At 50.6% G+C, this 12542-nt stretch overlaps 1 protein-coding gene across 2 annotated transcripts in view; it reads right to left on the bottom strand.

Moving 5' to 3' along the window:
• The window catches only part of CRTAC1 (cartilage acidic protein 1), a 135093-nt gene that overhangs the window by 50569 nt on the left and 71982 nt on the right, over positions 1 to 12542 (bottom strand). For both annotated transcript variants that reach the window (XM_065893874.1, XM_065893873.1), the window contains exon 3: positions 1083 to 1279. In XM_065893874.1, coding sequence (XP_065749946.1) covers positions 1083 to 1279 — 197 coding nt within the window. The remainder of the gene's footprint in view (positions 1 to 1082; positions 1280 to 12542) is intronic.

The raw sequence follows: 12542 nt of genomic DNA, 5'->3' as shown, positions 1-12542 counted from the left end.
ACAGTCCCCCAACTCATGAAACACTGAACACCAACCATGAGCCTGGCTCTCCACTAGGCCCCGAGGGCATCGGATTGAGTAAGGCCACAGAGTGTGTTGATTAAAAGGATGGATCTGGAGTCAAACACTTGGGTTTGAATCCTGGGACTTACAAGTTGTGTGGCCTTGGGCAAGTCATATGACCTCACTGTGACTCAGTTTCCTCAACTATAAAGTGGGCCACACCAGTACCCACCTAACTGAGCTATTGTGAGACTTAAATGAGATGATGAATACAAAGTGCTTAGATCCTGGCCCAGCACATAGTAGGTGCTACTTAAGTATTAGTTGTTATCACTACTCTTGCTACTATATAGCCTTCTGGGCATCAGTTTCTCTCAGCCATTCCTTGGTGTGTAGGACCTCACTACTCAAAGTGTGGTCCCTAGACAAGCAGCAGCATCATAGCCTGAGAGCGTGTTAGCAATGCAGGGTTTCAGGGCCTAGCCAGGCCTGCTGAGTCAGGATCCGCATTTACACAAGAGCCGAAGTGACTGGGATGGCACTCTGGGCTAGGACAGGCCCCAGATCTGTCTTCCACCAAGTTGTATCCCCAGCACCTACCGCCTCTGGTCTGGCGTGCTGTAGGTGCTCTGCAGGAATGTGGGGTGAAAAATGAGCTCAGCTGAAAGCTATGGGGGCCTTTGAAGGATTTCAAAGCATTTTAGAAAGTTCCCTAGACGCAGCACGGAGGGCTATGCCGGGGAGTCGTCTGCGAGCTATGGGAGTGACAAGTGCTGAGTGGTTGAGCCACCAAGAGTCGGGGAGAAGGGAGGAGGGGTCAGTTAGGAGGACCGGGCTGCCGCTCGGACTGGGAGGTGGGAGGACGTAAAGTCCGAGGGAGGGGACGGGTCTTCTGCTCAAGGTCTCCCTCTCCAGGGGCTGGGAGGTGAGAAACAGCCTCATGCGTAAGAGAAGAACGGAGCCTCCTGGGGCTGTCTCTGTTGGGATGGAGTGAGGTCCTGGGGAAGCCGGTGACAGTAACCTAGTGCCGGGAGGAAGAAGGTGGGGGCCAGGGGAGGCCCAAGGCCCCCCGCCCTTACCGGAGAAGGCATTATTGGTGTTGAGGAAGTAGATCTCCTCACGGCCATCCCCGTCGATGTCGCAGGCTGTGACCCCGATGGCGTTGCCCTGCCGGTCCCGCAGCGCGTAGTAGGGGGAGCTGCGCTCGTCCACCGCAATGTTCACCAGCCGCTTCTGGGCCCGGTCGTACTTCAGAACCAGGTTGGGGCCATTGTACCTGGAGGAGGAAGGGGGAGGGGACGTTGGGGGGAGCAGCTGGGCCCACCTGGCTCTATCCGACCAGAGCAGTGGGCTCAGAGTCTTCCCGGACAGGTCTATGTGGGGACAAATCAGCCCCGGAACGTTCCTGGGGAACTGCTGTATTCCTGGGGAACCCTTGGCAGCCTTGCCTTGGGGTCCCCGGGTATTTGACGAGTGTCCCTGAATCAGATGTGGACCGAAGCAAAGTGAGAGTCAGCAGGTCCCACGTGGGATGCAAACAAGGAGCAGGGTGGTGGAGGGGAGTGGGCAGTCAGTGATAAGCCCCTTACCATAGGCTTTGCTGAAATAAACTCCCTGACATTTATCTTGCTCATTTCAATGTAAAAGGCACTTTCATATTTATGATCTCACTAATTTAAATTTAACAACAATCAAGTGAGGTAGGCATGGGAGTCTGCATTATTAACCCATTTCGCAGGTGAGGCAACTGATGAACTTCATCAGGGAAAGTGAGGCTCAGAGAGGTTGAGTGCCCTTCTCAAGGTAACGCAGCTAGTAAGCGTCAGGTGCTGGAACTCAAACCCAGGCCCTCTCTGCTAACCCAAGGGACCTGGAGTGAATTCTGGAAGCACAGAAGGCTTTGTCATTGAGGTCTGGAATGACTCTCTCTCGACAGAAAGTCCCAGCCTTTAAACAGTAGGATGAAACTGGCATCCCAGACAGGAGATTACAAATGCATCTAAAGTCATCAGGTGGACCTGCTGGATCGCTTTGTCCGAGACACTGGAAGGAAAAGATTACAGAGCTCCTCAGTCCTCATCTCTCTCTCGTCTGACTCTCGTGCAACCACGCGACCTCCCTGATGCTTGCTCTCGCCTCAGGGATTCGCACTTGCTGTTCCCTCTGCCCAGGATACTTTTCCTCCAGGTACCCACATGGCTGTCTCCCTCCTTCACGTCCTTCAGGCCCTCACGCAATCTTCCCTTCTCTGAGAGGCCTTCCTGCCCACATTCCTGAAACCTGCAACCACCGTCACCCCGTGCCCTTGCCCCTCACCCCTGCTCTCTTTCCCACGGCTTTTTACCACCGGTTGACAGGTCTCTAGCTTCCTATTTAGCTCTTCCTTCTCTGTCTGGTCCTGCTAGAATGTCAGCTCCACAAGGGCAGAACTTTTTGTCTGTTTTGTCCCCCGGGACCTAGCACAATGCCTGGAACACAATAGGTGCTCAGTAAATGCTTGCTGACTGATTGAATGAGTGGATCCTCAGAGCCCATGTCTGAGTCATAAGGGCTTAGGTGTCCCGTGGTCGATTTCTTCCCATTGCCTTTCCATGTGGAGAAAGTGGTGTGTCCAAGGTCACCCCAGGCAGCACGGCCAGGAATGTCTGGACTCCTCCCTCCTCCTGGAACACCTGTCAGGCTCTCCAAAGGAACCTGGCCACCCCCCATCCATTAGTCCCCGGGCTACTGCCATTGTTTGAACCTGAGCGTGTACACCCCGAGTGAAGTTCAGCTGCCAGCCTCTGGACGGTCCCCAGCCGAAAACACTGTGGGGAGGGAGGAAAGAACTCTCCAAGGTCTTTGAGAGAAATCACTTCTTGCTTTCCTGAAACAGAACCAATTTAGCCCTTTGTCACCAAGATGCAGAGCCAGTGAAGTCTGGGGGATGCTGAGTGACTGGCCACGCGGCTTCTGGCAGCCACAGTGTGCGAAAGGGGAGACGGAGCTTACTGGGGGCTGAGTCAGCACTCGGTAATGGGAGGTTGCGCCTCAGACACCTTGACAAAGAGTGTCTGAGGGCTGTGCATCGAGGGCGCGGCATGACCTATGGGACGTGTCTAGGCAGCAGAGATGGAACACTTGGGTTCCAGCACCGTCAGCAGCTGGCTCCAGCCCCCAGGGACAGGAAGTGCCTTGTGGGTGCTAAATACTAAGCCTCAAAGCCTCCAGGTCTTCTGTTTACTACCATTACTGCTCCTCACAAGACAGTACAGTTCTGTGGCGCTAGGCCTTGCTAAAGCACTTTCCCATGCATTGCCTCACCTGAGCCCTAGTAATCCCAGAAAGAAGGTAGAGAAGGCATTTTTCTAGAAAAGGAAACAGAGGGTCAGAGAGGCAAAGTGAGGTTACACAGCTCGTACATGGCCTCACTAGGCTTCTAACTGTCTTCAGGTCCAACCCTGTGCTCTTTCCACACTGCCTATGATGCCAACACTCTTTGTCCTCTGCATTTTTTTTTTTTTCTGGTGGCCTCTCCCAAAGCAGCGACATGGGAAATGCCCAAGAACTTCACGTGAAGTGGAGATAATAACCCTACATTTCTATCGCACTTTACAGTTTATAAAACACTTTCTCAGCCTTGATTTCATTTGCTTCTCTGCAGGTCTTGACTCTTCCAGAGGTTAGTTTTGTGACCTTAGGCTGGTCAGTTCCCCAATCTAGGTTCTGAGTTTCTCTTCTGCAAAACGAGAGTTGGACTAAATCATAGGGTCACAAAATGTGTGGACAAATGCGGTCTTGGGGACGGGCTTCTGGGCCCTCTCCTCTCAGTTTTATCCAGAGCATTTCTATGTTGATGCATTTTATTTTATGCATCACATTCCATAAAATGTTGTTTAAACGAGGGATTCCAGAGCCAGTGTTTGAAAGGCACTGGACTAGAAGCCGTGTGAGAGCACTTCTTAGTCTAATGCTCTTGAAATAATGGTGCCTTGAGTCTAACCCACCTCAGGAGATGCATAGAGCGGGTGTGGCCCCCCTCCAGGCTATGGCTGAGGAGCCTCCACATGAAGTCCAGCACTGACAACCCTCCTCGCACCCCCTGTCCCTTGGGCCTCCCCCAAGGAGAATGTCTTTACCAGCCCCAGTGGGGGGAGAGGCCACGGCCTCTGCACCTATTGGAGGCCAGTCCTTTCACCCTGAATGGGGGGTGATGGGCGTGCACACAAGGTCCCTGCTCCCATGGTGGTGGCCTTGGGGGATTGGATGGCCCTGGACCATCTCTTGTTTGAAGGACTTGGGGGTGCTAGTTCCAGGGTACTCCCTAAGGTGTAGAGGGGTAGGGGTACTAGGCCGGCTCAAATCTTCCATCTGTTACAGGATGAGCACGTGCTGCAGAGTCCTCCCAAGCCTACGTGGCAGCCTGGGATGAATCCTGACACTGTCCCCTCGTGTCCCACCACCCGCCCCCCCCCCCCCCAGGGACTACAGACACAAAGCCAGACCAAGGGCTCCTAGGTAGGGGGTCCCAGCAACACGGGGTGCAAGGCTGGGAGGTGGGGCACGGAGTTGCCACCCCTTCCCCCCACCCAGGCTGCCTTCGGCTGGGTCTGCTGCGCTGATATCCAAGCCTCTCACAATCTCCCCCCAGGACAGCCAGCCTTATCCCCTCCCCCTCTTCTGCATGGGGCTGACGCTCCAGTTGGTTCCATACCATCCTGTCCTACACTCCTCACACGAAGCCTGCCCCAGCTGCCTGGGCTACATGTGATCTTCTCTTCCCTGGACACCCACAGCGTTTTGCACCTTGCTTATTACCACGAGGCAGAGTTGTTTGTGTTCCAACATCACTTCCCCTCATTAAAACATATGCTTCTTGAGCCGAGGAAGCATGTGGATACATCTCTGTGTTTGCTGTGCCTAGAGCCGTAGTTGGCAGAGAGAAGATGCCCAGCAAGTGTCTGTCATAAAAGTGAGTGAGAAATAAAGGAAACGGTCATGGGTGGCGTTCACAGAGCGGCCGCCACGTGCCAAGCACCCTTCTAAGTACTTTACACCCACTACTTCATTTCAGCCTCATGACAACCCTAGGATTTTACAGACGTGGAGACTGATGTCCAGAGGTTAGCCACAGTCCCACCACGGTCCTTCTGGGGTTGCAGTTCCCACCACTCGGGGGAGATGGATGTGAGGGACGTGGGATTTCATGTTTCCTCTCTCTGACACCGCCCGAGATTGTTGGGCACTTCTAGAAATTCAGGAGGCTTTGAAGCTCAATTAAACAGGCTTAGGGGGCTTCCCTGGTGGCGCAGTGGTTGAGAGTCTGCCTGCCGATGCAGGGGACGTGGGTTCGTGCCCCGGTACGGGAGGATCCCACGCGCCGCGGAGCGGCTGGGCCCGTGAGCCATGGCCGCTGAGCCTGCGCGTCCGGAGCCTGTGCTCCGCCACGGGAGAGGCCACAACAGTGAGAGGCCCGTGTACTGCAAAAACAAAACAAAACAAAACAAAACAGGCTTAGGAAGTGGGACAGGGTCCTGTGTTCTTGAAAAGCAGCTGCGACTTCATAATATCAAAGACTGGGCCAGCAGGCACAAGTGATTGGCTCAGTGGAAATTTAAAAATCTGCTTGCGAGACACCAGCGGGGCACAACCCATCCTCGTGTGAGTGCTGCCCAGTTTTCACGCTGGTCCACTGTCGACAGGGAGGGGGCCTTGGGGTCAGGCCAAGAAGATCAGCCAGGGCGTGGGGTCCTGGGCCTGCCACTTCCTGGCTCTGACCTTGAGCCTGTCACTCAATTCCTCTAAGCTTCAGCTTCCTCAACTATAACTCTGCGAGGATAAGAGATGGTGTGTGTTATGATAACACTTGGTACACTGTGAAGAGGCACACAATTATAAGTTCTCATCATTACTTAAAAAAAAAGCCGAGGAACAATCTCTCACTCTCTATAGTAATCACTTCGAGTTTCCAAACACACACTAACATTTCTCATCCCCAAACATCCCACCTGTGACCTCTCATCTTCTGCTGGAATATTTCTTCATTCCCCTTTGTCACTAAACTCAAAGAGATGTCTTCACAAGTGCTCTCCATTTTCTTACCGACAATTTACCCCACCCGCTATCCACATTCCACCCCCAACTCCAGCAAAGCTGCCCTTGTTATGGCCATTGGTGGCTTTCATGAGGCCACAAATAGGGATGCCCTTTCTGTCCCATCTCCTGGGGACCCTCAGCTGTATCTGGCACAGTGGCCTGGGCTCTCGGCCACTTGCCTCTTATAACACTCTGCTCTCTTGGCTCTGAGGATGCCATCCTCCTCTGGTTTTCCTTCTTTCTCTCTGGTTCCCCCTCCTTTTCCTCTTTGTAGGCACTTCCTCCTCTCTCTGCCTCTTAATGTTGGAATCCCCAAGCCTGGTCCAGGAGCCCCTTCTCCTCTCTCCATCCCCTTTCACTAGGGGATAATATCCAACCCCATGACTGACAGCTCCCAAATTTATACCTCCAACCCAAATCCCCAGTCCAACCTCAGACTCATAAATCCGACTGCCTACCTGCCATCTCCCCCTGCATGCGCCACAGTCATCTCCGATGGAATGTGACCAAAATGGAACTATTGATCGCTCCTCCCTGCAATGGGCATCCAAATACCAAAGCCAGAAAGCTGGTGTCAGCCTTGGTTCTCCCACTTCCTTGACTTCACATCTAATTCATCAGTCAATCCCATCATTTCTACCTCTTAAAATATTTCAAATCCTTTTTCTTCTTTCCCCCTCCACTGCCACCATCTCTGGAGAGCCTCCTTTCTCTGCTTCCCCACTTCCCCCACCAGTTGAAATCCCCCACACCATAGCCAGAGTCATCTTTTTAACACATAAATCAGATCAGCCATTCTCCTGCCTAAAACCCTGTGGTGGTTTCCCATTATGTTGGAATGAAACCCAGACCTTTTATCACGCCTGGCCTGGGAGCATATTTGGTTTGCTGCCTGCCTTGCTGACCACGTAACGCCACACCACCTCCCTTTCAGCTCCTAAAGGTCCAGCAGGCAGGTCCCAGCCCTCTGACCAGAGCATCCTCCCTCCACCTCTCTCCTGGGCCGGCTTCATCTCATCCTTTAGGTCTCACCTTGAAAGGCATCTCGGAGAGACCTTCTCCTCCTCCGTATTCCAGTCACGGCATCCTCTGTCCTACTCTGGTTTGGTTACCTATGTATTGCCCATTTCTCCCAGGAAACTATAAGCTTCAGGAGGGCAGGGACTGTGTCTGCTGTGTTCACTTCTGTCTCCCCATCACCTAGGGTGTAACAAGCACTCAATAAATACTTGTAGAGCGAACGAAATAGAAGGAGCCTCTGGGAGGTACCAGATCATCACTGGGTGGCCGAGCAAAGTCAACTGAGCCACCAGTCTCTTGCTTGGTCTTTGATCCTCTGCTTACATTAGTCCCCAAGTTATGTACAAACATGGTAATGACACCAGGAGGAGGCCAGGAGCTGGTGTCCTGAGTAAGGGTGAGAGAGAGTAACAAGGTATTATAGATAAACACAGAGGACCAACCTTTCTCTCTGTTGAGAATTGTTGACCTACATGAAAAAAAATCATTTAGGCAGTTACATAAAGGGGAAGCCAGATGAAGGGATGTAATGATTATTGGGTACCTACTATATATTAGATTCTGTGCTACTGTGTAGTTTATACATGATATCTCACTGTACATAAATAGAAACTTTTCTGAAATTTGAAAAATATACTACTTTGAAAACTAAGAATAGGGAACTTTTTTCATTAAAAAGGAAAATAATGAAAAATATATAGCTATTCAACATTATAATCAGGGGAGAGATGCAGGGAGACGAGACAGATGCACGTATAAATCCGAATGCAAGAGAGAGACACACAAGAATACAGAAAAATGGAAACTGAGGGGCAATGAAGCCCTGAGCATAGAGAGAAAAACACTGTAAACACAGATAAAGAGATTGGCCTGTAAAGACACTGGGACACACAGAAGGGAGGATACACAGACCCAGAGAGAAAAATAGAGAGATCCCTGGAAAGATACAAAGTCGTGGAAATATCAACAGAGCTCTGAGATATTATCATAGAGAAACAACTCATCTTATGGCCTTTCTGGGCATTTCCTTCAAAGGTTTTTAAAGATGTGTGGCAGTTTCAGGACTACAGGCGTAAGGGGCTATTTTATTCTCGGTTATTTCAATACCCTTATTTTATAGATGAAGAAGTGAATTTCAGAGAAGAGTGACTTTCTGAAAGTCAAACAGCTAATCATTAGACAAAATATATATTGAAAGACAAACTGATCCCTTAGTCTAAAGCAGGGATCAGCAAAATCAAGATCTTGGGGCCAAGTCTGGCCTGCTGCTTATATTTGTAAATAAAGTTTTATTGGAACACAGACCTGCTCATTCATTTACATGTTTTCTGTGGCTGTTTTTCCTGTACAACAGAGCTAAGTAATTGCAACACAGACTGTATGGCCCAAAAGCTGAGAATATTTACCATTTGGTTCTTCATAGAAAACGATTTTAAAGGCTTGTCAGCCTTATATTATGGGTATATTACAGGTTCTAAGTCATCGTTATCATAACAGAGCACAAAATTAAAATAAGCTTTAGTAAAAAGTAATTTGAGCTCAGTACTTGGGAACACACAGTTTTCTGAAACAAGTATCTAGAGAGTATAAGTTGAATGGAAGAAAGGTGTTAGGTCTTAGAATAGAGATTGTGAGGTAAACTAATCTGCAGGGAAAAAAAGAGACTGAGAAGAGTTAAGTAAGATGAAAACAGTGCTCTATACATGGGGTTTATCTAAGGTTAAGAGACGAGCACGTGCTCTCTGAGCGAAGTGGCTATAGGGATACGGTGGCCGATACCCAGAGATGGCTGCCATCCCTTTCTTTCCTCTTTGTATGGACGTGTTACTCCACCCAGGAAGAGGTGGAATCCATTTTGCCTCCCTTGACTCAGGGCTGGCTTTGTGACTTGCCTCGGTTGGCAGAACGTGGGCCGGTCCTGGGCCTAGCCTTAAAGAGGCCTACCAGCTCCCACATTGTCTCTGGGGGAAGCCAGTCACCATGTAAGAAGTTCGGCCACCTTGAGACCACCATGCTCTGAGGAAGCCCAATCTAGCCCCAGCGAGAGGCCATGTGGAAGAGCACCGAGGCATCAGATCAATGAGCAAAGACTTCGTGGGCCTTCCAGCCCAGCCAAGCTGACGACAGAGTACAGCTGAGTGAGTGACACCAGCTGATGTCACATGGAGCAGAGCACCCCTCCACCCCTGCCAGAGGACGCTGCCCAAATTCCTGACTCACAGAACTGTGAGAAAGGATAACTTGTTTTTAACTAGCTACATTTTTGGACAAGAAAGTAGACAACGATGACCTATCATTTCAGACCTAAGGGGAAGAAGAATTTATCTCTGGAAAATAGGAAAAAACATTACTCAGTAATCAGTAGAATTCTCTAAGATAGCCTTTTTTTTTTTTTTTTTTTTTGCGCGGTACGCAGGCCTCTCACTGTTGTGGCCTCTCCCGCCGCGGAGCACAGGCTCCGGACGCACAGGCTCAGCGGCCATGGCTCACGGGTCCAGCCACTCCGCGGCATGTGGGATCTTCCCGGACTGGGGCACGAACCCGCGTCCCCTGCATCGGCAGGCGGACTCTCAACCACTGCGCCACCAGGGAAGCCCTAAGATAGCCTTTTGATTCACAGTAGGTAGGTCTACACAAAGGAGGCCTGGATCTGTTGGGTTGACACATGGATCTCAGAATATCTTGAGGGTCTGTGCAGAGCATAAGGGTGGAAGGGTAATGAGAAATACAAGGATTCCAGAAACCCCTATTTTTCTACTCCTCCTTTGAATTCTTCTTTCCTTTCTAGCCACATCTGTTTCCCATTTTGAAAGCATAACCTTGAACATGGATCATTTCTTTGGAGCTGTGTGTAATGCTCTTTTTTCCTTTTTACGCATTTAATTCTTTGAAAGCCATTGAAGTTAAATAGGACAAGAAAACATATGGGAAGGCATTCCAACAGGAGACTCACAGATTGTATCCTAGAAGGGGACATATCCAGAGGCCAGGCGTTAGTTTAAAGGAAAGGAGACTGTTAATGGGAGGTTTCTAGCCATGATGAGAAACCTGGGGCTGGGGATTTTACAGGGGAGTGAATTGGATAAGTCTGGAAAGGGCATCCCGGAAAACAAACAAACAAACAAAAACATTTGATCCTGAACTAGGAGCTAACCAGGGTGGAAAAGGCCCCACAAATGCAGTGCAAAGAATAAGAAGGTAACTTTAAGACGAAGGATAAAAACCTTTTGTCCTAAGGGATGGATGGTTTTTCAAGAGAGGGATGTTTGGCACCGAAAGGTCAGAATGATCTGCAGTGATGAGTGTCTCTGTTCTGTGAAAATTCCACGCAGACTGATTGATTTATGCCCTGTTCTAAAAAAGATCTGTGCTCAGCACGTGCTCTGTGCTCTTGGAATTTCTTATATTTTGATGAACATGGAGGCAACCAGAAGGCAGAGACTAGTGTTTGCAGCTCTAGCCCCTCCATACCTAGGACGATGCCAGGAAAAGAAGGGTCCTCAGTCATGGTGTTCATGTTGATGGTTGATGATGATGGCGAAGACCATGACTCCATCCCTCAAGGCATGTTTATCTCAAGAAAAGAGGAAGACAGGGAGGCAGGAATTGCATAAACTATCAAAGGAGGGATTCAGGTGACAGATGGAGGCTGGGTTAATCAGGACTCTTTGGTTGCAAGTGGCAAACACTCCACCTGAAACTAATTGAAGAAAGTACTGGTTCAGGTGTCCAACCTGCCAGAAGAGCAAGGGAACAGAGAGGCCTTGGGGTGCCTGGAGCCAGGGTTCTGACCAGGAGGTCGTCAGGACTTCCTCTCCCCTGGCTTCTCTCCTCTTCTCTGTTGGCCTCATCGTCTCACACCACCCTGTGTACACTCTCAGCCTCACACCTCAGCCTCAGCACGGAGTGGAGAGGCTTGCTTTCCTCAGTTCCGATGTGAAAAACCCCAGGAAAGGGCCCTGATTAGCCCAGTTTTGGTCACATGTCCATCCTGAGAGCCAGGAGCTGGAGCCTACGGCTGACAGCCTTTGACTAGGACCAATGCTCACGAGAGCAGCATCTCAGCAGTGGAGCAATCACAGCAGGGAGGCTGGGACAGGGTGCCAGGAGCTGGCCTGGGGAGAGGCACAGGCAGAGGTGGAGTACAGGTTGGGCTGGCTCAGGGTGGGGGCAGGTGAGGGCAGGCATTTGGAGTTTTGAATCCGGAATGGGGACTGCCTGCCTCCAGCCCTTTGGAATGGCTGGGAAAAGGCAGTGGGAGCATCTTCTCTTGGGAGTGAGGTGGCTTCTGTGTGGGCAACACGGGACAGCAGAAAGCACACTGGACCTGAAGTTAGAACAGAAAGGCTGAGAGGCAGTATAGCTCCGTAGTGAGAAGCTTGGACCACAAGCCAGACTGCCCGACGGCACGTCCCTGCTTGCAACTCTCCAGCTGTGTGGGCATCCTTGAACCAGTCATCCAGCTGGTCCAGGCCTCAGCTTCCTGATACCAGCTCCTCTGCCATGGGTTGTGCCAAGGATGAAGATAAAGCCTGTAAAGCAGTCAACACAGTGCTGAGTGTGGAGCAAATGTCTGTCTTCTCCCATCTACACTTAGTGCCTGACACATAATGGGAACTCGATAAATATTTTTGAAAGAATGAATTATTATGATTATTACCTCTGTAGCTTTGAGCATAGAAGACTGTGAGCTCCAAGGAGTTCTAGACTGTATTTTATACTTCTAGTCTCCATCACAGTGTTTGATAAAGGAACCTGCGTACATACATTCCCGAGGATTCAGTTTCCTCATCTATAAAGTGGGGCTAATAATATTTGCTCTACCTCAAGGTCAGATGAAAGAAAATGTGTAAACTATGACACAGCTGCAGGTTTTGCATGTACGCATACACACACATGCACAAACACGCACACACACGCTCACAAATGTACGGCCCTGGTGAAGGCAGAGGACAGACAGGTCTTGGCTGGTGAAAGGCAGGGCTGTCATGTGAAGACAAGGACCAGGGGGCTCCTGTGGCTCACAGCTCATGGGCGGATGGAGACGGCCAGCTTCAACTTAGAAAAGGCCTGTCCTTCCAGCCCAGGGCTCTGTCCGCCCAGAGTCCTGGTCCAGACTCTAGCCGGGTGCAGGCCCTTTTCGTGATGACGAGCTTCCCCCGTGACAACTGTCTGCTTGGAATTGCTAATACAAGTCACCGCTGGAGCCCTGCACCCATGCCCCACAGGGTACAGGGGCCACACACGTTGTCCCCACTTTGCCTGCTGGGATCTCCGCTTGCTCTCTCCGGACCCTGCGGATGGTGTCGTCCTGCTTGCTGGCCTCCATTCCCTACGCACCTGGCTGTCCCCTCCCTGCGGTAAAATCAAGTTCCTTCCAGTTTTCCCTCATGCTGCAGCTAATGGAGGCATGCCTGGCTGTGTCTTGAGAAATAATGGTTGGA

Source organism: Phocoena phocoena, chromosome 16, assembly GCF_963924675.1.
Source record: "Phocoena phocoena chromosome 16, mPhoPho1.1, whole genome shotgun sequence".
Taxonomy (NCBI): domain Eukaryota; kingdom Metazoa; phylum Chordata; class Mammalia; order Artiodactyla; family Phocoenidae; genus Phocoena; species Phocoena phocoena.
The sequence above is the reverse complement of the archived record's forward strand: the minus strand, read 5'-3'. Positions and strand labels throughout refer to the sequence as shown.